The sequence below is a fragment of the Chiloscyllium punctatum genome, chromosome 41, assembly GCF_047496795.1.
Source record: "Chiloscyllium punctatum isolate Juve2018m chromosome 41, sChiPun1.3, whole genome shotgun sequence".
Classification (NCBI taxonomy): Eukaryota; Metazoa; Chordata; class Chondrichthyes; order Orectolobiformes; family Hemiscylliidae; genus Chiloscyllium; species Chiloscyllium punctatum.
Genome location: NC_092779.1, coordinates 25,571,805 through 25,598,557, shown reverse-complemented (window position 1 = coordinate 25,598,557; position 26,753 = coordinate 25,571,805). Strand labels below are relative to the sequence as shown.

At 39.0% G+C, this 26,753-nt stretch overlaps 1 protein-coding gene across 5 annotated transcripts in view; it reads left to right on the top strand.

The window, feature by feature from the left end:
- Positions 1-8,132, top strand: part of brd9 (bromodomain containing 9) — a 71,065-nt gene extending 62,933 nt beyond the window's left edge. For all 5 annotated transcript variants that reach the window (XM_072560578.1, XM_072560577.1, XM_072560580.1 and 2 more), the window contains one exon: positions 6,222-8,132. In XM_072560578.1, the coding sequence (XP_072416679.1) occupies positions 6,222-6,343 (122 nt within the window). In that variant the 3' untranslated portion in view covers positions 6,344-8,132. The remainder of the gene's footprint in view (positions 1-6,221) is intronic.
- Positions 8,133-26,753: the final 18,621 nt, after the last annotated feature.

Below are 26,753 nucleotides of genomic sequence, written 5' to 3'. Positions count from 1 at the left end.
CCACTTTTTTCTCTCCACTTCTTTCTGAACCCATAGGGTCATAAGAGGAGTAGGAGCAGACCTTTCTGTTTCTGTATCACCAGTCATTAAGATAAAGGTTGATCTCATTATGTCTTTCACTCCATTGCCCTGCCTGCCTCATTTTAAAAAATTTTCTCACCTTCCCATCCTGCCAAATAACCCTTGACTCCCCTGTGAATCAAACATTTGTCTAAATCATCCTTTGAAAATATTCAGTAACCCAGCCTGCACTACTCTCTGGAAGCAAATTCCAAAGACTAATGCTTTTTTGATAGAAATTTCCACCTCTATTTTAAATGGGAGACATCTTATTTTGAAGTGTGTGGTCTCTATTTCCAGGTTCTGCCACTGGGAGGAGACATCAGCTCGATATCTCCCTTGTCAAACTCTCTCAATTAAATGTTTCAATAAGATCGCCTGTTAATTTCTAAACTTAAAATGAGTACAGGGTCAACCTGCTCAACCCCTCCTAAATCATAAGACCATAAGACATAGAGCAGAAATTAGGCTATTCAGCTCAGCGGGTCTGTTCCACCATTCAATCATGGCTGATAAGTTTCTCAACCCCATTCTCCCGCTTTCTCCCCGTACTCTGATGTCTTTGATACTCAAGAATCTATCTATCTCAGTCTTAAATATTCTCAACTTCCTGCTCCTCGGATGCTGCCTGACCTGCTGTGCTTTTCCAGACCCACTCACGCAAATATTCTCTGAACAAAATAAATATCCCTCCTGTAGGAAAATAAAAACTAAACTGTATGCGAGTATAGTCTCTACAGTACATTATATGGTTTTGCTGAGACTTCCTACATTCCCTGCACTAGCTGAAAGTGCACATGTCTCAAAGGGTGCTTTTTATTTCTATCATCTTTTTAGCCTAACTTCTATAGAATTTTCTTTTTATATCCTTCATCTCTTTAATCAATTCTGGATATTCTGCCTAATATTATGAAGTATTAACCAATCTCTATTTATCTTAACTTGCATATTTTTCTCTGTTATCCCTAACGCTTAAATACTTTATAAAAATGGAAAGAACTCTGTATATTGTAAATCAGGAACAAAAACAGAAGTTGCTAGAAAATCTGAGCAGGTCTGGCAGAATCTATGAAGAGAAATCATATTTAACGTTACAAGTCTGGTCACCCTTCCTCAGAAATCCAGTTCTGAGGAAGGTTCATCGGACCCAAAACGTTAACTTTAATTTCTCTTCACAGTTGCTGCCAGACCTGCTGAGCTTTTCCAGCAACATCTGTTTTTGCTTAAATATTTTGCCTTCATTTTCTTTTATTTTTTGGTTGGTGGTATCATACCCATAATCCCGTGTGCCCTTTAATTTTAATTCAATTTGTAATCTTTTTCTTCATCAATACTGTGAAACTTGAGGTGGCATTCTTTTTGTATGTGTTATGTAAATTTGCAAGTTGCTCATTGAAACATAGTCTTCTGTGTGAAGTTTGCTTTTCACTTGAGGCCTCTGCCATTTTGCTCCTAACCTTTCAATGGAGTCCTTATTTCCTGCTGTGTGAAAAAAATGAACTCTCAAAGTGTTTAAATGCAGTGTACTGCATTGTAAGCCATAACCCTTAGTCCACCAGTACAATTCTCCCAAGTTACATAATTGTTATACAGTCTGCTATATATTATAGTCTGCTAACATAGGAAATAGGAGCAGACTATTTCGCCCCTCAGGTGTGTCCAATCATTCAATGAGATCATGACTAATCTGCTTCAAGCTTCAACTTCCCTTTTTTTGTGTGTCAGCCCATTGTAACCCTCAATTCCCTGATATTTCAAAAATCTGTCTACTTCCTTTTAAATACTTTGTCATCTAGCTTCCACAGATTTCTGAGGTAGAGAATTCCAGTAGTTCACTACCCTCTGGGACAAACAATTCTGTTTTAAATGAGAGTTACAGAAATATTTGGCATTTGTCCCTAGTTTGAGATTACCCCACAACTTGACATATGCCCTGTCAAGCAACCTCATAATCATATGTTTCAATAACATAATTCTTCATTCTTCTAATCTCCCATGAATAAAGGCCTAATTGGTTTAACAATTCTGGATAAGTCAACCCTTTTATCCCAGGAATCGGCCTGGTAAATCTCTTTTTGAACTGCCTCCAATGTCTATACATCCTTTCTTACATATGGGGGGCCAGAACTGTACATTGCACTCCAGGTGTGGCATCACTAAATCCTGTACCTTTCTGACAAGACTTTCCAATTTTAAATTCCAACACTCTAGCAATAAAGGCCAAATGCTATTTGGCGCCTCAATTACCTGTTGCTCCTGAATGCTAACATTTTATTCCATGCACAAAAACACCCAGATTCCTTAGTAAATTTTTTGGAATCTGTTTTAATTGCCATTTGATTCTCCTTACCAACATGTACCATCTCACACTTTCCTACATTAAACTCCGCATTTTTGCGTACTCACTCAACCTCCTACCTGTTCTTGTGTCATCAGCAAATTTGGATACATTACACTCTGTCCTCCTCTCCAAGTCATTAATACAGGTAGTGAGTAATTGAGGATAGATTGACTGATTATTATATGACTTCAATAGTTATGTACTGATAAATACCTGTTAATCCTGAATCTTGGTCTTCTGTGTGTTAACAAATCCTCAGTCTTTGCCAATACATCACTCCTAATGCTAATAATAGCTTCTATCTTGTGTAGTAACCTTTTTATGTAGCACTTTTATCAATGTTGTCTGAAAACCCAAATAAACTACATCCACCAGTTCCCTTATATCAATGTTTTTTTTAAAAAAACCTTAAGGAGCTCTACCAAATTTGTCAACCATGATTTCTCTTTCACAAAACCATGTTGACTGTATTAAGTTTTTCTAAACATCCAGTATTTCTTCTTGATTAATGGACTCTGTTTTCTGCATTGCCTTCCTCCCTTCTTGAACCGGAACAGTTTTCTAATCCATTGGAGTCCATAGAGCTCTGGAATATTTTGACCAATGCCACTGCTATTTCTGCAGTTACTTATTTTTAAAACTCTTAGATGGGGGCCATCAGGTGCTAGCAATTGTTCTGCAATTAGTTTATAGAAATACATTAGAAATACTTTTGTACTTCATGTTAGAAGATGTTACAAAGCCTTTTCTTCCATTACTACCTTGCTTATCTGTTTGCTGTTGTTGGGATGTTTGTAGTGTCTTCCATATGAAGGCCATTGCAAAATATTGGTTGAAATTATTTGCCATTTTCATGTTGTTATTAATTCCCTAGTTGTGTCCTCCAAGGGTTCCATGGTTAGTTTAGATACTCACTTTCTTTTGAGGTACCCATAGTAGCCCTTGCTGTTTTGTTTTATTTTTTACCAATTTGCTTTCATAATCAATGTTCACTATATGGCTTTTCTTGTCATCCAAGTCATCATGGCTTGTTTCTGGGGAAAAAAATCTCAATCCTCTTTTTTGCCAATTTGTATGCCTACATTTCTGGTTGAATGTTTCCATCTTTTGACCATGATTGGTTCATCCTTCTCCTTTTTGACTGAATTTTTGCGGAGTGTTATGAAATATCTGCTTTAATGTTTGCCACTGGTCACCTCGAATAGTCTATTTTTCCAACCGCTTTAGACAATTTTTTCATACATCTGTAATAGACCTTTTAAGTTGAGGGCACTGGTTTGAGAGCTGAGTGACCCCCCCCCCCCCCAAAACTGAATTTAAAATTCTACCATGTTATGATAGCTACCCTTTTAAAGCATCCTTAACTATGGATCTCTTATTAATCCTATCTCATTACACGTGTTTAGATCTTAAGATGGCCTATTTTGGATTAGGTTCTACAACATATTGCTCTGGGAAATAATCTCTGATGCACCCTACAAATTTAACTTCCATGCTACCCTTGCATGTCTGATTTGTCCAGTCAACATGCAGATTAAAATCAATCGTGACAATTGTAATATGCTTCTTATGACTTCATAATTTCCTGAATTATACATTGCTCTAACAGATGAGGCAATTCTGAGAGCCTATAGATTACTGCCACCCATTATTTTCTTTCCCTACTAATGGTGTGCATCGAATTCAATCCATCATTACTTTAAATTTTCACAATCTGAAAAAATTACAATCCATCACAAGAAGACAAGTTGAGTTGTAATACTGCAATTATATAATTAATAGAACCACTAAATTTAATGCACTTGCTGTTCTCCGTGGATGAATTGAGAGGTTGATTGCTTTGCATATCCCATTACATCCTGGTCTGTGCTAAATCATCTGTACAACAAAAAATGGTGACACTTGAGCATTGGAGATGATGTAGGGAGTAGTCTCAAGACTTACCTGGAGTCTCAGGTTTGCAGATGAGTGGTGTGCAGTTTGGAGATAAGATGCCCAAGACCATATCTTTTAAGCTTGTTTACAGTCGTACATATGTGAGGGAAGAAAATGTCTAAAATATTAGCTTAAATAAAACAGTAAGCTTAAGTTCAAACTGAAGGTTATTTTGTAAATAATCTAGTTTTTCAGGCAACAAAAGCTCAGCAAGACCTGACAAAGATGAGAAACCTGGAATTATTTAACAAACAAAAGTAGCAATTATGGTTGAATTAAAATGGGCTGAATGGTCTTAATCTGTATTTATCTTGTGACCTGTTTTAGTATCATCATTTCAAAAGCCTTCAGGCCTAGCTGATAAATACTCAGCAATTATGTTGCTATGGCACCTGAAGAATGAAAGTGGGATTAATCATTTAGTAATTGGTCCTTGTTTAGTTCTTATGGTCATGGTTAGATTGTGAAATGTACAGTACTTTGGATAATGTAAATGTAACCTTTTTCGGGTTTAAGGATCTCACTCAGCATGCTGTCTACATCTGATTTAGTTACAAATACTAATCTTTTATTTGCTAATTCAGTACTCGTGTGTAAAGTATACACTTTCATTCTTTCTGATAATGAATAGCTTGTAAATAGTTTGTTTGAAAAAGATTGAATGTGGAAATGCCATTCCAGATTTAATTTTGGTTGAATACTGCAAAAAAACAAGTTGCAGAATCTTACTTTTATTTTTGTTATAAATTTTATTTGAATGCTTTATGTTTATTGATGCACTTTGGAAGCTGTGATCAATAGATGCAGTGGAAGGTGTGCTATTCCTTTTCAGTGGCATCACTGGAGCACAACCAGTTAGTCTTTTCAATGAAGTATATGATTGCCGTCAGAAGTTTATGAATGACTTTTATTTTTGGAAAATCTGATTCCAATTTGAAATTCATGTGAATGTTGGATTGAAAATACAAGAAAGAGAAAGCTCAGCCTTACAGTACTTAAATGGACAGGTGGTCATACTGATTGGAGACCAGAAAAGCTGACCATCTCGGGAGAGATGGCTGAAGTACTAAATGAGTATTTTGCATTAGAGAATGGTGTCACTATTACAGTAATAGGGGAGGTAGCTTCAAGATTTGGATGTATTTTGAAAAATAAAAAAGGACGTATTTTAAATTGTTGGCAACACTAAAAGTAGAAAACTCACGTGGATCCAAATGAGATGTATTGTAGCTTGAGGAGAGTAATAATTACAACAAACTATGGAGGCCTGCAAAAGTTGCTGTTGTGTTCAAATGAAAAACCTATAAACCTCACTATTCTCAGTAACGATACAAAGATTAATTGTCATTCAAATACATTCTGGTTCACTAATGCCATTTAGGACAAGTAACCTGCTTTCCATGTCTCATCTAGCATAAATATGGCAAAGCGATTAACTCTTAACTGCTGTAAAAGGCAATTCAGGATGGACATCAAATGCTGACCTTGATGATGATGATGCTCACATGCTATAAAAGAATGAAAGTAATTATTTGGCATTAAATAGGAACTTTGAAAAATGAGTTAATAAATAAATGTCAGCATGCATTTGTTCAGTAGGAATTTGATTAGTTAAGATATGTGAGGTGTCAGAGTTTGATAAATGCAATGCTGTGTAATAAAATGACAGTGGTTGCATGGTTCAAATGGAAAGCAAGGAGTAATGTTGTATCAACCAGAAATGAGAGAACTTGGTAAAAGCAGTATCCGTGACTGGCCTATCCTAGGTTTACCTTTGCTTTGCTAAATACAGTACATGTTCAATTTTGCAGGTTAAAGTTTCTCTGTTCAGAAATTTTACTTACACTCAAAATGGCACCTTTATTTTTCTTTTCTCCTCTAATAGGGAGTCCTCCACACCTGAGTGTTGGCGAACAGGGAGACCTGGTCCAAGACTTCCATGAATTCCTTCAGTCTCCGAGTAATGCAGCTGCAGGCAGCCTGAACCGGAGTAGTGAAAATTCCTAGTATGCTTACTCTAGTAAAAGTAGGCCATCCTGTTAAGCAGATGAACAGATTCTTCCTTTTTACTTACAGACCTGAGAATATGCAAGAGACCTTTTAACAGCTTTCAAATATAAAATGGACATTTTTTAACTTCAGTCTGCTGCAACTTAGGAAGTCTCCAGTTCTCCATTCAGTGTGCGTTGAATGAACAGAAGTATTGGATCATGCAACAGAATGTCCAGTCTGTACATAACCCACAAGTGTTTATGCCATATGAATTGAGAAATTTTCCCTTGGTTTTGTCAGGTAGGTGTATTGTAGCAGTTTTCAAAGTCTGTACAGTTTTTAAAGATAGTTTTGTATGTTGAATTCTTCAGTCTTAATCTTGTTCACAATTGTCAATAGTGTGCATTCTTGAGCATCGGTTCACCTCAAAAACTTTGTTAAATTTTGTTGGTTGTTTGGGACAATGACACTCAATGAATATTCCACATCAGCCTGGACCAGTGTTAAGTCAGCTGAGAAAAGATACAACAAAGCTCAAAGATTTCATAAGTATAAAAGCAAAATACATTGGATGCTGGAAATCTGAAATTAAAAGCAAAAAATGAGTGAGACGCTCAGCAGGTCCATCAGCTTTTTTAGAGAGAAGATAGTGGACATTTCCAGTCGAGTGACCTTCTCACCAAAAGTGGATTCTCAAGAAGGATTCTGATTTCCTCTTTTTAACACAACAGGGCTGTGTTTTCAAGATTTGTACATATCTTACAAAAGTCAATGAGATGGTGACCACCAACTTGGTTTGCTGTGGCTTTAGCATTAAGTTGAATGGCAACTTATTTAAACACGTGTATATAATAAGATTTTTAAAAAGTATACCAGTGAACTTATCGAATCAGGCTAACAAAATATTATTAACAGGTAATCAAAACTGCTGGAATTGTGATGGACTTTTCAAATATGTTATTGGTTAGTAGAATTTACACATGCCTTCTCATTTACTACGGTGTCTCTGTCTCGGTATTGATGACTTCTGATTACCACTGCTCTGCTTTATTTTTGGCATTTACAACTTGGCCGTTTGAGGCCTCACTCTCTTTTGAGGTCTGCAAAGTCTGCAAATTGGTTCAGCAACTGGAAGATCACATCTGAACCTCTTCAGTTTTATCATTAATTTAAATAGAGGAAAAGGAGGTCACCTTTTACAAACATATACTCTGACCAATTCCAAGTTCTAAGAATATTTCTCTTACATTTTCAAAGCTTATCTGTCCTCTGTCCCTGGCACAGCACTTGGTTTCACTCTATCACTATCCTGCAGTTTATTCAACTAAATTACTTAGGAAGCTTACTGAACACAGTATTGGTCTTGTTAATGATTTAAGACGATTCATTAAAATCAACACATGTTGACATGTCAATACGCCATAGTATTGACTGTACTAATTCATTGCTTTCCTTTGTTCCCAACACCAGTTTTTCACTACTGTTCTGTGTACTCTCAATTCTTTACAAACACAATCCAAGCTTAGATATGCTGAAATGTGCCCCTTGTAAATTTCATAGTTCAAGTGAACAATGATATCACGTGCCCTCCATCACAGTTTCTGACAATGTGCTTATAAGTAATAGTTTTTATTTGATAAATATTTATAAATTATAATTTGTAGAAAAATAGAATGTCTTTGTAACATGTATATTGTGAATTTTAATTTTTATTGGAATAATATTTGAAGGAGAGTCGCTGATTATAAAACCATTGCAAAGGAAGAAAACGTCATGTGACAAACATTAAATTTTCAAACATTTAGTCAGCCTAGCTTGGTTATGACCAAACTATTGTTTCCTTTCTATTTTGGAAATGTATTTCCATGTCATTCATGAATCCTTAAGCACCAAGCAGCACCTACAAGTTCTCCCCTTAACCAGCATCTACATTCTGGAGATTACCATTTGAAAGAAACTGAATTGGTTTACCATACAAGTACCACCTACAAAGGTAAATCAGAGGCTGGGTACGTGCAGCAAATAACAGATCTCCTAACTTCCTAACATTTGTCACCATCCACAAGGCACAAGCCAGGAGCATAATAGAATGCTGCCACAAGCCTGGGTGAGTGCAGCTCCAACTGCACAGAAGAAGCTCGACACCATGTGGGATAAAGTAGCCACATGATTGACATTCAGCATCTTTTAATATTCATTGCCTCCACCCCTTACTTCACAGTGGCAACAGTGTGTACCATATACAAGGTACAATGCAACAACTCACCAAGGATCCTTTAACAGCACCTTCTGAGTGCCAAATCTCTAATATATAGAATGACTATCAGTAAATACATGGGAAGACCCACCATCTGCAAGTTCTCTTTCCCCCAAACCATCCTATGTTGGTTTGAAATTATCAGGTTCATTCTTTGTGGCTGGGTCAAAGTCCTGGAACTCCTGGTGTACTGCTGGTACACTTAACTGCAGACTGTAATGGTTCAAGCAGGCAACTCGTTACCACATACTCCAAGTCAATTAGTGATGGGTAACAAATGCTGACTTAGCCAGAAATACCTATAACCTATGGGAGAAAAATGTAGTGACTCTTTTTAACTCCTATTTTGTACCATGCCAAACTATTTTATCTGTAATTCAGCTCTGGTTTTGGCACACCAGCTAGATTGCTTCTGTAAATTTTCAGTTCCACAAAGTAAGTTTTTTTTTAAATAATGCAGTTCTAAGACTGTAATTACTGGGATTACTTGAAACATAAATGCTGTTCATGAAAATTGGCACCAAAATTTCCATTTTATTTTAGAAAAAGTGCCTTTTTAATTTTCATGTAGAACTTAGAATTAAATATTTTCAATCCAAATTTGTTAAAAACATGTAAAACCTGTAAAGTACTTTTTCTTTAAGTATTGACATGAAATGGAGCATCCTAGTTGTAATTTTTGAAATATTCTGTGTGAAGTTAGTGACAGGGCTTTATATACTTATCTCCTGTATACATTATGTAAGATTTTTAAGTCAGCTGGTCTCAGTGCTGCTACTTACTTGTGCTTCCGAATCAGAATGTCGAGTTTCAGCCCCAGTGAACGACTTAAGCACATAAACTAGGCTAATACTTCACTGTTTTGCCAAGGGAGTATTGCATTGCCTGAGGTATCATTATTGACATGAGACATTAAACAAAGGTCCTGTTTGTTGTTAAGATCCATGGTGCTCTCACCTGTTTAGTTTCAAATCTTCCTGGCCTACATTTACCCTTTAATGAATGCCACTAAAACAAACCAGTTAGTCATTTATTAGGATCTCAGTACATACTAGTATGCATGAGTGCAGTGACTATACTTCAAAACTAATTCCTTGGCTGTGAACTACTTTTTAGGGAATCCTGGAGATGTAAATGATATTGTATATCTTAAGTTTCGCTTAAGATTCACAAAAATCATGACTAACCTTTCAGTTATATTATGTATTGCTGAAGAAAACGAACATTTTCACTCGATTGATTATCTCCGTGCCTCAGTGCTTTCTTGCAACAGGATGTGGTTAAAATATTTTGCTGCATTTTGAAATGTACATATGAATTCCACATTTGAGGAAGGAGTTTAGTCAGCAAGTATCTGAATGCCTCTAATTTGCACTGTTGTTTGTGTATCTGAAAGAATGGTAATAGTATTTTTTCAAAGTTGTAATAAGGGAATAAACTAAGTTTTTTTTCTGTTGAAATCATGTTTCTTCTTGTATTAACTACACCACTTAATGTATAAAAAGGCAATTACTATCCAAATTTTATTTATGGTGTCCATCACCAAGCATTCCCAAGTAATTCAAAGCAAGAGCAAGATACCAAGGAATACATCAGGTTACTTACTCCAATCCATAAACTTGCATCTGAGAATACCAGAAATGCTGCACAAATATGTCTTATTTCAGAATTAGTACATGTCGTCAAGACAGAGGTTGTGGAGTCAGGTTCACACCAAGATCTGAATGTATACTCAAGGGCTGATATGGCAGAAGAGTACTAAGAGTGGTGTATTATCTGAGTTGCCATGTTTAGGCTGAGACGTTAAGCCGCATTCCCAATTACTCTGTCAATTAGACATAAAATCCCATGGCACAATTTCAAAGAAAAACTGAAGACGCGTATTTTGTGCCCTAGCCAATGTTTCTTCAATCTTAGGTGAGAAATATTGTATTGTCATCAGGTTCCTATTTATGTGACCTTGCTGTTTACAAATTGGCTGCTGTGACAATACTTTGAAAGTACGTGATCAGCTCTTGTAGACATCCTGAAGTTATGAAATGGTCTTTTTAGTTGCATGTCAGTCTGTCAGAAGTGAATAGAGAAATACAGATGCTGTAAGTGAAGACAATTTTAGTATGGAAGGGCAAAATGCTTCAGTGCAGGCTTGGAGGGTCAAAGTACCTGTTCCTTTTATATTGTTCTTTGTTCCTGTGACTTTTACCACTTAGAGAGGTAAAAGCCAAGGATGAACAGGTACATCATCACCTTCTAAGTTCTTGTCCAAACCACACACAATACTGCCAGCAGTACAGAACATAGAACAATATGTTGTTGTTCTTTCATTGTCAAGAGTCAAAACCCTGGAACTTTATTCCCAGTAGCAGTACGGATGGATCTACACCCCAAGGACTATAGCAGTCAAGAAGGCAGCTTATCATTACCTTCTTGAGGCCTGCTGGGGATGGGCAATTGCTGACATAAACAGTAACAGCTATATCCTATGAATGAATTGGAGAGGATGCAAAGAGGATACCACGATGCTGCCTGGACTGGAGGACTTGTCTAACAAAGAGAGGTTGACTAAGTTTGGACTTTTTCCTCTGGAGAGAAGGAGGAAAAGAGGTGACCTGATTGAGGTATACAAGGTAATGAGAGGCATGGATAGAGTCAATAGCCAGAGTCTTTTCCCCAGGGCCGGATCGCATAGCACAAGGGGTCATAGTTTTAAGATATTAGGAGGAAGATATAGAGGAAATGTCAGAGGTAGGTTCTTTACGCAGAGACTTGTGAATGCATGGAATGTGTTGTCAGCGGTGGTGGTGGAGAGTCATTAGGGACATTTAAGTGACTGCTGGACATGCACATTATCAGCAGTGAATTGAGGGGTGCATAGGTTAGGTTATTTTATTTTAGATTAGAAATAATCCTCGGCACAGCATTGTGGGCTGAAGGGCCTGTTCTTTGCTGTACTTTTCTATGTTCTATGAATAATTTCAAAGAAGTAACTTCTGTAATGATCACTTCACCTTAGAATTTGAGCATTTTAGTGGGCAAGTTGGAACATATTTTAGTTACTGGATGTAGGTTTGCTCAGGGGTAAATGGGATCGCAGTCAATGTGTTTGTTGATTGATGATCCCAATTACCAACCCCGAGAAAAAGATCAGAAAATGACATCACCCATAGCAAATTATGTCACCACAGGAAATGACATCTCCAACCCTAGGAAACTTAAACGTATAAATAGAAAGCGGGCTACACCACCAGTGCTTCATTCGGAGGCTCACTGAAGATGTTACCTAGTATGGTGACGAAACATCAGAAAACGAACCTTCTAAAAACAAACCTTCGAGCTCAGCGAGCAAACCTACATCAAGAACCTCAACCTGAGCTACAAATGTTCCCAACCTTTAGTTGCTACATAATACTGAACTTGGAATTGCTTCTGATTTTATTTGCACTGAGGAAGATAAATGTATTTGTAAGGAAGATAAATAAATGCTTTTCACAACTACTCGATACCACAAAATGCTTCACAGCCAATGAGCTACTTTTGGAGTGTAGTCACTTTTGCAATTTAGAAAACATAGCAACCAATCAGCATAGTGAATGGCCACAAACAAAATGTGATCATGACTAGTTTGTTTTTGAGGTGCTGATTGAAGGATAAATATTGAAAAGGGATGACTCTCGTTCACTTCTTTGAAATAGTACCATGGGACTTTTACATCTAACCAAGCAGGCAGATGGGGCCTTGATTTAACATCTTATCTGGAAACCAAAGCATTTTTCTAAACTACCTCTTTAATTCCCACTTGGAGTTCATGCCAGCTCTTCATTGATCCAAACTTCGAGATTAAGAACCTCGGTCATATTAAACCATTCTAAAAATGCATTGAAGTTAGGGTCACCATGCTTAGTCAATGATAAGTGGTGCAAAGAGTATTTTTTTGAAAACTGGTCACTGGACTTGAAATATTAACTTTGCCTTCTCTCCACATATGTTGTCAGACCTGCTGAGTTCCTACTACAATTCTTGTATTTGAGTATTGTTTTCAGTCAGGTTCTGGCACATAGTTTGCATTTAATTCTATCCTTGGTGCTTCCAAATTACAAAAAAAATATATAATTTTTACAATACTGCAAGTAAATGATCCTTAGTATTCCAAAACAAGTGGAAAAATAGTATTAGCAAAGTTTCATTTCATTTTTAATAAACACCAATTATTGGGGTAATGGTAGTGTAGTGATAACCTCACTGGTCTAGTAATCTGGAGACCCATGTTAATGTTCCAGGGATACATTCTAATCCTACCGCTGCTAATTTAAATTTGACAATATCTGCTGACATTCAAAAGTGCCCTCGATATGCATAAATAGTAACCCAGGGCAAATGTGAGGACTGCAGATGCTGGAGATTAGAGTCAAGAGTGTGGCGCTGGAAAAGCACAGCAGGTCAGGCAGTATCTGAGGAGCAGGAGAATCGATGTTTTGGGCAAAAGCCCTTCATCAGCAAAGTCTGATGAGGAGCTTTTGCCCGAAATGCCGATTCTCCTGCTTCTCGGCTGTATAGTATCCCTGCCAGTACTGCTAGTGACCTCATTCTCTCATATTTATTGTGCTTTTTTGGGTGCCACCGTATTTTCTTTCTGGCAGGGCATTGCACAACAGGTATATGTGCACATCTTTCCACGTGTATAATGTGATCCTTTGGGACAGTCAGGCCACACAACCTTTAAATAAAAGTAATGAAAATTGGAATACAACTTGTCCAAGCTATGGCAACCATGAAACTCTCATTGATTATTGTGAAAAAAGAATCTGGTGCCCTGTACTGTTTATTGGAGGAAATCTACCATTTTTACTCCTTACTACCATTTTACTACCATTTTAGCCATGGGCACACGTATGGGCCCCAGCTATGCCTGTCTCGTTGTTGGCTATGTAGAACAGTTGATCTTCCGTAATTACACCGGCACCACTCCCCACCTCTTCCTCCGCTACATTGATGACTGCATTGGCGCCACCTCGTGCTCCCACAAGGAGGTTGAGCAATTCATCAACTTCACCAACACATTCCACCCTGACCTTAAATTTACCTGGACTATCTCTGACACCTCGCTCCCCTTTCTGGACCTCTCCATCTCCATTATTGACGACCGACTTGACATTGACATTTTTTACAAACCCACCGACTCCCATAGCTACCTGGATTACACCTCTTCCCACCCTATCTCTTGCAAAAATGCCATCCCGTATTCCCAATTTCTCCGCCTCTGCTGTATCTGCTCCCAGGAGGACCAGTTCCACCACAGAACACACCAGATGGCCTCCTTCTTTAGAGACCGCAATTTCCCTTCCCACGTGGTTAAAGATGCCCTCCAACGCATCTCGTCCACATCCCGCACCTCTGCCCTCAGACCCCACCCCTCCAACCGTAACAAGAACAGAACGCCCCTGGTGCTCACCTTCCACCCTACAAACCTTCGCATCAACCAAATCATCCGCCGACATTTCCGCCACCTCCAAAAAGATCCCACCACCAGGGATATATTTCCCTCCCCACCCCTTTCCGCCTTCCGCAAAGACCGTTCCCTCCGTGACTACCTGGTCAGGTCCACACCCCCCTACGACCCACCCTCCCATTCTGGCACTTTTCCCTGCCACCGCAGGAACTGTAAAACCTGTGCCCACACCTCCTCCCTCACCTCTATCCAAGGCCCTAAAGGATCCTTCCACATCCATCAAAGTTTCACCTACACATCCACTAATATCATTTATTGTATCCGTTGCTCCCGATGTGGTCTCCTGTACATTGGGGAGACTGGGTGCCTCCTAGCAGAGCGCTTTAGGGAACATCTCCGAGACACCCGCACCAATCAACCAAACCGCCCCGTGGCCCAACATTTCAACTCCCCCTCCCACTCTGCCGAGGACATGGAGGTCCTGGGCCTCCTTCACCGCCGCTCCCTCACCACCAGACGCCTGGAGGAAGAACGCCTCTTCTTCTGCCTCGGAACACTTCAACCCCAGGGCATCAATGTGGACTTCAACAGCTTCCTCATTTCCCCTTCCCCCACCTCATCCTAGTTTCAAACTTCCAGCTCAGTAACTGTCTCCTTGACTTGTCCGGACTTGTACGACCTGCCTATCTTCTTTTCCACCTATCCACTCCACCCTCTCCTCCTTGACCTTCATCTCCTCCCCCACTCACCCATTGTACTCTATGCTACTTTCTCCCCACCCCCACCCTCCTCTAGCTTATCTCTCCACGCTTCAGGCTCACTGCCTTTATTCCTGATGAAGGGCTTTTGCCCGAAACGTCGATTTCGCTGCTCGTTGGATGCTGCCTGGACTGCTGTGCTCTTCCAGCACCACTAATCCATTTTTACTCCTTGCCTACGTGTGAAGCCAGATCCACAGCAATGTAGGTGATTCCAAAATGGCCTAGCAACACACTCTGGGAAGGTGAATGGGAAACAAATGCTGACCTTGATGGTGATGTCAACAGTTTCCATCAAAATATATTTTTTAAAATTGCTGCAAAAAGGTAGTGGTGAACCTACCCCTTGACCTTCTGCAATCTGTGTTATTCTTGCTCCAAAATGTTTTTGAGGAGGAATGGTACAATTTTGCCAGTATTTAGTTGGTTATGTTAGTGTTCCTGTTACTTTATTTCTTATTTTTGCACAGTGAAATCAAAAGGACGATTGCTAATTAGCCATTGAATGTGGAATATTAGGCATTACCATATGTTGATGCATAAGAAAATTTAGGTTGCAGAATGAGATACCCAAGTTCTTCATTTTGTTGCTATATAGTTCTGCATATTCAATTAATACTTTTGAAAAGCTGGCAATGTGTTTTCCAATAACCTCACACCAAGCTTTGTGCCTTGATATTATACTGTAGAAACTGATTAACCAGATCACCAGCAGATTTTAATGTGGTACATGAATAGGTGTGAAAGTTAATTTATTAAATTAATTTACTAAAGCCAACAGTTGTTGCTTTCATCCTATACACAAATAAGTCATGTATTAGGTTTGATTTTAGAATATAAACTGCAACCAATAACACCTCAAATTTAAAAGCCATGTTAGAATACTTTAGATGTTGGTAAACCGCTAGGTGATAATTCAATTGCATGATTGAGCGTTTCATAAATTACAATGGCACAGCTCAAAATCTTAAGCGTAAATATATATTGGTAAGCTTCTATTGAATGTTAAATTTGTTTTAATACTGGTAGCAACTTGTTCCTTTGGATATTGCACTCAAAACATTTCATAAAGTGACACATTTCACAAATTTCATAATTGTAGATTTGTCAGTAACATTGGAGCCCATGGACTAAAATGGATAGTTGCAGCGCCGTACAAAACTGACTGACTGACTGACATTAAAAGTGAATGACTTCTTTTAGGCTGGAGAAAGATCTATATAAATGGTGTTCCCCAGAAGTCAATGTTAGGACCACTGCTTCCACTGCTTTTTGATAAGGTACAGTGGTACAGGGCTCACTTTGAGATCTTTCAGACGACAGAAAACCTGGATAAGCATTGTCAACTGTGTGGAGCATAGTGATAAGGTTTAAGAGAACATAAAAAAAATCTAGCAGGTGAAATTCCATTCATAAGGGTGTGAATTGATGTACTGTCAAAAACATGGATAGGCAATCTAACCTTCAGGATATCATTCCAAAGAGGAACCACTAATTCCTTGGGGGGATATGTTTAGGGTGGAAAGGACATTGAAAAGTCAAAATCATTTTAAAAAATGTATCCAAATCTGGGCTTTCTAAATAGGTACAGATACAAGGAAATTATAGTGTACCATCATAAAACACTGGGGTTGGCCTCAACTGGTATGTCCAGTTCTGAAAATCATGTTGCAGAGAGAATTCGAAGTGATTGTAGAAAAGATTTATATAAATTGCTCCAGGGATAAGTGACTTCTGTCATGTGGATAGAGAGATAGAGCCATAGAGATGTACAGCATGGAAACAGATCCAACTCGTCTACACCGATCAGATATCCTAAATTAATCCAGTCCCAATTGCCATTTATTTGGGATATCTGGCCCATATTTATTTGGGATATCTGGCCCCTCTAAACCCTTCCTATTCATATACCCACCCAGATGCCTTTAAGATGTTGCAATTGCACCAACTTCCACTACCTCTGGCAGCCTATTCCATACACACACCACCCTCTGTGTGAAAAAGTTGCCCCTTAGGTCCCTTTTGAATCTTTCCCCTCTCACCTTAAACCTATGATGTCTAGTTTTGGACTCCCTTACCCTGGCTGATCACCCTATCCATGCCCCTCATGATTTTATAAATTTCTATAAAGTCACCCCTCAACCTCCGATGCTCCAGGGAAAATAGCCCCAGACTAATCAGCCTTTTCTAATCGCTCAAACCCTCCCATCCTGGCAACGTCGTTGTAAATCTTTTCTGCACCTTCTCATGTAGCTGGGAGACCAGAATTGAACACAGTATTACAAAAGTCACCTAACCAATGTCCTGTACAGCTGCAGCATGACCTGTCAACTCTATACTCAAATACTGCCTTCACTGTCCTGTCTATCAGTGACTAAACTTTCAAGGAACTATGAACCTGCAGTCCATGGTCTCTTTTTGGCAATGCTCCCCAGGACCTTACCATTAAGTGTTTACATCCTGCCTCGATTTGCTTAGCCAAAATGCAGCAAATCGCATTTATCTAAACTTAACTCCATCAGCCACTCCTCGGCCCATCTGATCAAAATCCCCTTGTACTCTTAGATAACCTTCTTGGCTGTCCACTACATCCCCAATTTTGGTGTCATCTGCAAACTTACTATCCATATCTCCTATACTAACATCCAAATCATTTAGATAAATGATAAAAAGCAGTGGACACAGCACCAAGCCTAAAAGCACACCACTGGTCACAGGCCTGCAGTCTGAAAAGCAGGCCGACACTGTGACACCAGAATGGTATGTTGTTCCCAGTGCCAGAGTCGAGGATGTCTCGGAGAGGGGACAGAATATTCTCAAAGGAGAGAGAGTCCAGCAGGAGGTCATTATACACATTGGAACCAATGACAGGAATTAAAAAATGGATGGTTTTGAGGAGAGAATTTAGGAAATTAGGTTAAAAAGCGGGTCCTCTAGGGTAGTAATATCTGGAATGTCAACTTTGACAAAGGGTCAGTTAGACTCGAAACATCAGCTCTTTTCTCTCCTTACAGATGCTGCCAGACCTGCTGAGATTTTCCAGCATTTTCTCTTTTGTTTAGTAATATCTGGAATACTCCTGGTGCCATATGCTAGTGAGAGTAGTATATTGGACCAGGCCAGACCCCCTGAAAACATTTTAAGTAAGTAGCCCAAACCCTAACTTTGCCAGTTGTTTTAGGCAGGTGTAACACAGATACTTCAGGAGGGATGCAGCTGGTCAAGTCAGTTAGTTTTAAACAAAACAGAATTTATTTACAAGATTACCAAATCAAACACAACCAAAAGAGAACAGAGTACAGAACAAACCAACCCATCCAAAAACCCAACCAACTATATCACCTTAATGATGCTGTTCCCAATACTTGCAACAATTTCCATAAACAACCCTTGGCACAAAAGGTAAAATCAAACACAGGGTCTTACAGGACAGAGAGAGATGGCAGCATGGAACACTCTCTTCCATGTAGCTATTTCTTGGACCAGGAGCCTCAATCTGCCTGACAGCTTTCCCTGAGTAGCCAGACTGCCAAAACATCAAATCAAACCAGAGATAAGCTTAGCTGGGAGAATTGGCCACTCCCCTTTTATTATACAAGTTTTTTTAACTTAAAAGCCTTTTGCCTGAGGCAGTATCTGTTAGCTATATAGAAATTGGCCCTAAAACCCATCCAACTTACTCTTTTCGGAGTCATATCTTTTACAACCTCTCTGAAAAAAAGGCCAAGGATAACTTAACCTTGTTAAAGGAGCAGCATCATCACAGTAGCAGTAGGAGGATAGAGTAGATGAATGCATGGCTGAGGAGCTGGTGAAGGGGAGAAGGATTCACATTTTTGGATCTTTGGACTCTCTTCTAGGATAGAAATGACCTGAATAAGAACGATCAGTTGCAGCTGAATTGGAAGAGGACGAATATACTGGTGGGTAGATGTAAACTAGTAAAGGAGAAGGGGGGTGCAGGGACCCAGAGAGATGGTGAGAAAAGAGGTCAGTCTGAGGCTGGTGCAGTTGGGAAAAGGAGCAAGTCAAACAGTCAAGACAGGCAGGAGCATAGTGGAGAACGGGGTAGACTGATAAATTAAACTGCATTTGTTTCAATGCAAAAGGCCTAACAAGTAAGGCAGATGAACTTAGGGCATGACTGGGAACATAGGACAGGGATTTCATAGCAAATACACAGACATGGCTCAAGGATGGACAGGACTGGCAGCAAACATTTCAAGGGTATAGATGCTATTGGAAAAATAGAAAGGGGGGGTGGGCAGAGTGGTGTTTTTGATTAGGAATAACATTACAGCTGTACTTAGGGAGGACATTCCGGGGAGTCTATCCAGTGAAGTTATTTAGTTGGAACTGAAAAATAAAAGATGATCATCTTATTGGAATTGTACTATAGGCTCCTTAAAATTTCTGTGGGAAATTAAGAAGCAAATTTGTAAGGAGATCTTACTTATCTGTCAGAATAGTAAGGTGATAATGTAGCGGATTTTAACTTTCCAAACAGACTGGGACTGCCATAGTGTTAAGGGCTGGGATGGAAAATTTTATTCTTCAGTCTCAACAAACTGGCATTGTTCTTTTTGGAAAAGGCAAAGCAGAGAGGAGATTCAAATGAAGAATCAAGACAGAAGAGAGGAACTGTTTCCTTTTGTGGAGAGTTCTGAACCAGAATGCCCTCATTTAAAGTTAAGAATCCCACAACACAAGATTATAGTCTTAACAGGTTTATTTGAAAGCACTAGCTTTTGGAGCGCTGCTCTTTCATCAGGTGATTGTGGAGTATAAGATCATAGGGCACAGAATTTACAGTGTGATATAACTGAAATTATATATTGAGAAAACCTGGATTATTTGTTAAGTTTTTCATCTTTTAGATGAGAGTTGGTTTCAGTTCTTTCATGCGTAAATTCCAGAACTTTGTTAAAGTTACATTCTCTAGTGAATTTTAACAATAGGTGCCATGTTGGCTCAGATAATGCATTGAAGGTCTGACGTACCTCTGACAAACAGCCTCACACGAGGCATCTCACACCTTCAATGCATTTTCTGGGCCAACATGGCATTTATTGTAAAAATTCACTTGAGAATGTAACAAATAAAGTTCTGGAATTTACATATGAAAGAACTGAAACTAACATGCCCATTCTAAAAGAAGTGGAGAACCACATAACTTGCTCTTGCAGAGAGCTATCACAGTTTCAATAGTTCACATAGCCTTTGAATGCTGTAATCATTCTGTGATTCTTCAGAAATAGAGCAGTAGGCTCATATTAATTATGTAGACATGCATTTTATATTAATAAGCAACCCTAAGCCCACAAATAGTCTGGCATACTCGCTTACAATGAATGGAAATTAACCATGTGGTAATATGGGATACTCTGATCTTAAGGTTCTAGTCGGTAGACTACAAATATTCACCATAAATATTTTCTAATCAAGCTGTTCAGGGATATTATTACACAATTCTGGAGTAGGTGGGACTTGAATCTAAGCTTACTGCCTCTGAAACAAGTACAGCTACCACTACTCTACAAGAGCTCCAGATATTTACAATATTAGTTGATACTAAACAGAAGTAATTTAAATAGAATTGTGCAAAGCAATAGTAGATTGCTAGATTACAGAGGAATGCAATATTTAATTTGTCTCTAAGTTAAATATTTTAAATTCAACATACTACCTTTTTGAGTTTTGTGACCTTTAGACTTGAAATTGGAAGAAGTTTAGTTAAGTACATCTTGTTAACAGTCCTCTCCTGAGGGCTTAATTGACTTAAGTTAAAAATTACACAACACCAGGTTATAGTCCAACAGGTTTATTTAGAAGCACTAGCTTTCGGAGCACTGCTCCTTCATCAGGTGGTTGTCTATTGACTTAAGGAATTTTTCTCTCGTTCTGTCAGCTTCTAAGTGATTAGGAAAAGGGTAATTTATATCTAACAATGAGATTACAACTTTGTTTAGGCCTAATGGCTCATATCAATCTGTTTTTGTATTTATCTCCTACGGTGAGTAAATAGTCTCAAACATGTTTGCCTACCTAGTATCTTCATTAGCCTGTTCAATTTAATCTTGAATATTGATTTAGCTTCTGCTCTGACTATTAGTCCTGGTGAATTCCATGTACAGGCTGACAACTTTTTGTGTAAAGAATTTTTTTTGGAACCTCTTCTAAATTTCTTACATACAATCTAGATATTATTGTACTTTGTTACGTATAAAACCCCAGACCGTAAGTTCATTGAATTGTTTCATATCCACCAATTTTTCCATATATTCATATGAAATACTTGACCCTTTTTAGCTGTTTGAAATCCTTGAATTGAAGTTCTAGACACCACAGATTCCATCGAACCACTGCAGCATAAAGCTAGAAGCCGAATTGCAACACATATAACTGGCCAATACTTGAATTGTTAATCATAAATAGGATCTTGGAGTTTGTACTGTCAATCAAAAACAGCAGCAGGAAACCTCTGTTAGCACTTTCATATCCACTTTTTCTCGTCTGTCCTTTGAGGCTACAGTGGTGACTGCGAAGGCCAGAAGGATCTCAGGCAAATATTGCAGGTTATCACAGACGATTGAGTTTTGGATACAAAAGTTGGAAAAGCTCGTCAGGTCTGGCTGCATTTGTGAAGAGAATTCAGAGTTAACGTTTCGGGTCTAGTGACCCTTCCTCAGATTCAGTTTTGGATAATTTGCTGGCTTGGTATTTCTTCTTTGTTTTCTCTCAGCTTCTGAAATGAGCTTGTTTATAGAAGACATTGCACCACTTTATTGCTGGATTTCTCCAGGTGCAACAGTTCTGAGTAAGTTTCTCTCAGGATTCGAAATCAACACCAAATCTCCTAAATCATGGTTTCAGCATGACCTTGTACTACTTTCTTTGACCAATTAATGCTTTGATTAGTTAAAGTAGGAGGCTGCCAATTAGCCTGGAGAACAAAACACCTTGACTGAATTCTACAGAGATTCAGAATCATGTTGTGTACAATAAGATGAGTTAACTTTCATCTACTCTGGATTAAAGGTATCCACAGATTCTCATTTTAGATCAGTAATCAAAAATCATTCATTCTTTCAAAGGCCATTGAGTGTTTCAAATCAATTAGCTTGGCTATATACCAAGCTAAAAAGCCTTTCTCATTTAAATAACTCACTAAAGTGTATTTTTCAATTTCAAAACATTGAACTAGCTCTACATTTATAGGGGTCCTAAAATTCCTTCCCACTCTTCCTTGGGAATACTCAGTTCTCAGGTCCAATTGAATGGGATTGGCTGCCCTCCTCATCCTGCAACCACCTTTGCAATGCCAACTGCAATAAATTCAGATTAAGAGTTGGTCTGTAAATGAAATGCTACAGAATGTTCTTAATCCCCATTGTCCAGGAGGTTTTCTGGATAGGTGCCCAGATGTAAAGGTTCCAGATAAAGCTTCAAGAAGGGGCAACTTATTCGCGCAGAGGGCGGTGCATGCATGGAATGAGCTGCCACAGGAAGTGATGGAGGCTGGTACAATTACAACATTTAGAAGGCGTCTGGATAGGTATATGAATATGAAGAGTTTAGAGGGATATGGACCAAGTGCTAGCATATGGGACTAGATTAGGTTAGGATATCTGGTCGGCATGGACAAGTTGGACCGAAGGGTCTGTTTCCATGCTGTACATCTCTTTGACTATGACTGTAAGGCCATTCCTGACCCTTTTAATAATATGAGATGAAGGTTACCAAAAAATGTATGTGTCATAGTTGGCCCCTTTAAGGACAAGCTCTAAGGAAACAGTCATGTAACCTGCCAGTCCATTTGGAGACAGAGTGGCGAATCTGCACAAGGCCTGAGCTGACTTGCCCAGCCAAGCAAGTTAGGATTGTATAATGTACTCTATAAATAAGTGGTATTAATTGCATTAAATCATTGGGCTTTATAAATTATCTATCAGAGCCAAACTTTGAAACAACCCTTAATAAGCAGACATCAGAAAGTTGGTCTAAAGTGGAAAGCTTCTATTTGCTGCTGTTGGCCAAAAAACAAAAAAAAACCCACATCGGTTAACCACAATCCCTACTACAACTACAGGTTGGTTTTCTCCCCCCTACTTAATTCTGTGGAGTTTGGAATTGTAGTAGTAGGCTTCTAAGTGATTTAATCCTCCACTTTGGAAAGAGCAGAATATGAGTCGATCATTCAGCCCTTCAAGCAATCCCCTCCATTCAATATGATCGTGGCTAATCAAACTAATCAAATATCATACTGTTTCTTCTAGGTCAGATCAGACATTTTAATTGATGCCTGGCTACTGCCCAGTTGATTGTGTGGAGAAGATAAATGCAGAGGAACCTCGATTATCCAAACGAGATGGACGTTCGGAGAATTGATTATTCGGTTAATTGATTCAATGCCTCTCTGGGGATCAGAATTTTCTGAAGTATCTTTTTTTCCCACTCTGCCTACCTTGCTCCCTCTCTCTGTCTCAGGGTTTGTTTCTGACCAGACACACTTGTGTGTAATGAATCTGCAGCATTGCTCAAGCCTCCCCCCTCCACCACCACCACCACCATCAGTTCAATGGAATTGACACAACGAGCACTTGCTCAGTCTGCTCCCCATTCAGGAGACTAGTTAGCAGCACACAAAGCACGAGCCCCCAGCTCCAATCCCCATTTGCCCACAAACCCCCCCCCCCATCTGCCCATACCCCGCCTCCCCGTCTGCCCCCCAACCCTGCTCTCTGTATGCAACCCCAAACCCCCCCCATGCGCCCCCATCAACAACCATGAGCTCATTCCATACACGTACCATACCTTTGCGTGAAAACGTTGTCCCTTAGGTCTCTTTTATATCTTTCCCTCTCACCCTAAACCTATGCCCTCTAGTTCTGGACTCCCCCAACCCAAGGAAAAGACTTTGTCTATTTATCCTATCCATGGCCCTCATGATTTTATAAATGTCTATGAGGCCACCCCTCAGCCTCTGATGCTCCAGCGAAAATAGCCCCAACCTATTCAGCCTCTCCCTATAGCTCAAATCCTCCAACCCTGGCAACATCCTTGTAAATCTTTTCTGAACCCTTTCAAGTTTCACAACATCCGATAGATAGGAAGGAGTCCAGGATTGCACACAGTACTCCAAAAGTGGCCTAACCAATGTCCTGTATAGCCACAACATTACCTCCAACTCCTGTACTCAATATAATGACCAATAAAGGAAAGCATACCAAATGCCTTCTTCACTATCCTATCTACCTGCAACTCTACTTTCAAGGAACTATGAACCTGCACTCCAAGGCCTCTTTGTTCAGCAACACTCCCTAGGACCTTACCATTAAGTGTATAAGGCCTGCTAAGGTTTGCTTTCCCAAAATGCAGCACCTCCCATTTATCTAAATTAAATTCCATCTGCCACTTCTCTGCCCACTGGCCCATCTGATCAAGATCCCGTTGTAATCTGAGGTAACTCCCTTCGCTGTCCACTACACCTCCTCCAATTTTGTTTTCATCTGCAAACTAATTAACTGTACCGCTTATGCACACGTCCAAATCATTTATATTAGTGACAAAAGGTAGTGGACCCAGCACCAATCCTTGTGGCACTCCAATGGTCACAGGCCGACATATTGTAATTCATGTACTGGTTCACCCAGATCCCTCTGTACCTTAGCATTTTGTAACATCTCTCCATTTAATACTGTATACCATTTGTCCTGCCAAATTAGAAATGTTTATATTTTTCCACACAATATTATGTCAACAAATTTCCCCTTTTACTTAACCTCTGTGATCCCTTTTGCAGACTCCTTATGGCCTCTTTGCAATCAGCAAATTTAGAAACCATGCATTCAGTCCTTTCAGTAAAGATTCCTGTGACATACCACCAATTACAGCTTCGAGGAGAAAGTGAGGACTGCAGATGCTGGAGATCAGAGCTGAAAATGTGTTGCTGGAAAAGCGCAGCAGGTCAGGCAGCATCCAAGGAACAGGAGAATCGACGTTTCGGGCATAAGCCCTTCTTCCTGAAGAAGGGCTTATGCCCGAAAAGTCGATTCTCCTGTTCCTTGGATGCTGCCTGACCTGCTGCGCTTTTCCAGCAACACATTTTCAGCACCAATTATAGCTTGCCAACCTGAAAAGTATGCACTTATCCCTATTCTGTGCTTCCTGTTAGCTAATCAAGCTTTTGTCCATGCTAATGTATTACTTGCTACATCACGCACTATTTAGTTTCATTCAATCTGGCACCTTGTCAAATGCCTTCTGGAAATCTAAATACACCACATCTACAGATTTGCCTTTATCCATGTTGTTTGCTACTTTCTCAAATTGGTGCATCGTTATGCATTATGTTTTTTGCTGCTGTTGAGACAATGAATATGTTTACAATGAAATTGTGATAGAGGTTACCTGAAAACAGCAATTAAATGTTGCCCAACAGGAATATGCATGACCTTTAGGGTCAGATCATCCAAAGTGTGGCAATCCTATGCAGATTGATAGTTGGCCTCTTTGTTTACGAAAGGAGAGAGCTTTGCATTTCCAAAAGGAGATTCTGATCAAGGCTCCTTCAGAAATGCAGAGCTATTTTCCATTTATCACTTCTCTCACAGTGTGGAATTGTCAGAGGGAGGCAAATCATGCCCCCTTTTATATTTTGAAACTTGAAGGTTCATAATCTCCAGTAGTCACTTTGACAATTTCTGTCAAATAGTACGTACATAAGGTAATAGTGAGGTAAGGGTGCTGGGAGGCTAGATTGTCAGATGTGTTGGGGAAATGGATCACCAAGTAAGTAGAAGACTGGCTTTGTATCCAACAACAAGTTCCAATTATATGCAATATAACATACTTCATAAAGAAATCAATGGTGATATAAATGCTAAAATAGGGGCAATTAGATTATTTTAATTTTTAATCTAATTGTACACAGCCACTGACAGATGAAGAAAATTACAGAAACTATGATTAAAAATGTAATAGAGTATCTTTTTGAAGATGTGAGGAGGGATTTAAAGGTGAAGTTACCTGAATAAATCAAAATATCTGGAAGCAATTGAAGGAGCATTTCATCCAGAACCATTTCCCTGACTTGTCACCTTAGCCTTGCACATTCTTCCTTTTAAGATAATAATCACAATACCTCTTAAATGCCTCTACTCCACTCCCAGGGAGTGAATGAGCAGGCAGGAGGCATCTTTACACAAATTATCGCTGATACATAGATTATAGCTCTGATATAAAACAGGACGCATTTTTCAAGATTCCTGATTCAGGGACACAGCACACTCCATTATATATTCTAGCTGCCTTCTATCACACATTTTATAGCATTTTTGAGCATTTTATAGAATTAAGGATAATTGAAATAACTACCCAAGTTCTATTCACAATTTTAGGGAATATGAATGCTTTTGGTACAATATTAGACCTCGGATAAAAATATTTAAAATTTTGTACTTTATTTCTATCTCACAAAAAAGTGTCAGATGCTAAGTTACAAATATTATGAAAAAGCTGTTCAAATAAAAACTTGTGTAGAATAAATGTTATTCTTTCTATCTCTTATTTGAACAATTCTATTCTCTTTTATATCTTCTGAGTGCACATTGTCTGTGTGTTTTATATGAGCATACCAGTTCACTACACTGTATGGGTTGCTGATCCTGATGAAAAATGTTGCCACTGTCTTCTTTCAACGTAGAAAACTACCGGGCCTGCTCTGTCTAGAGTGGTAGAGAAAAGCCAATTCCTGCTGTAATTCAAAAAGCCTCTTTGAGTTTACATTGCATTTTATTGAATGTTACTGACTAGTTACAGGTTACATGGATGGGACAGGCATTGTTGCAGAGTCTTTGAGGAGTATTAAATATCTGGTCTCATTCCCTTGATATTCTAAGCTGTTCAGGCCACCTCACATCATCATAGAGGATGATGCTTATGGCATTCCTTGGTGTTAATCCT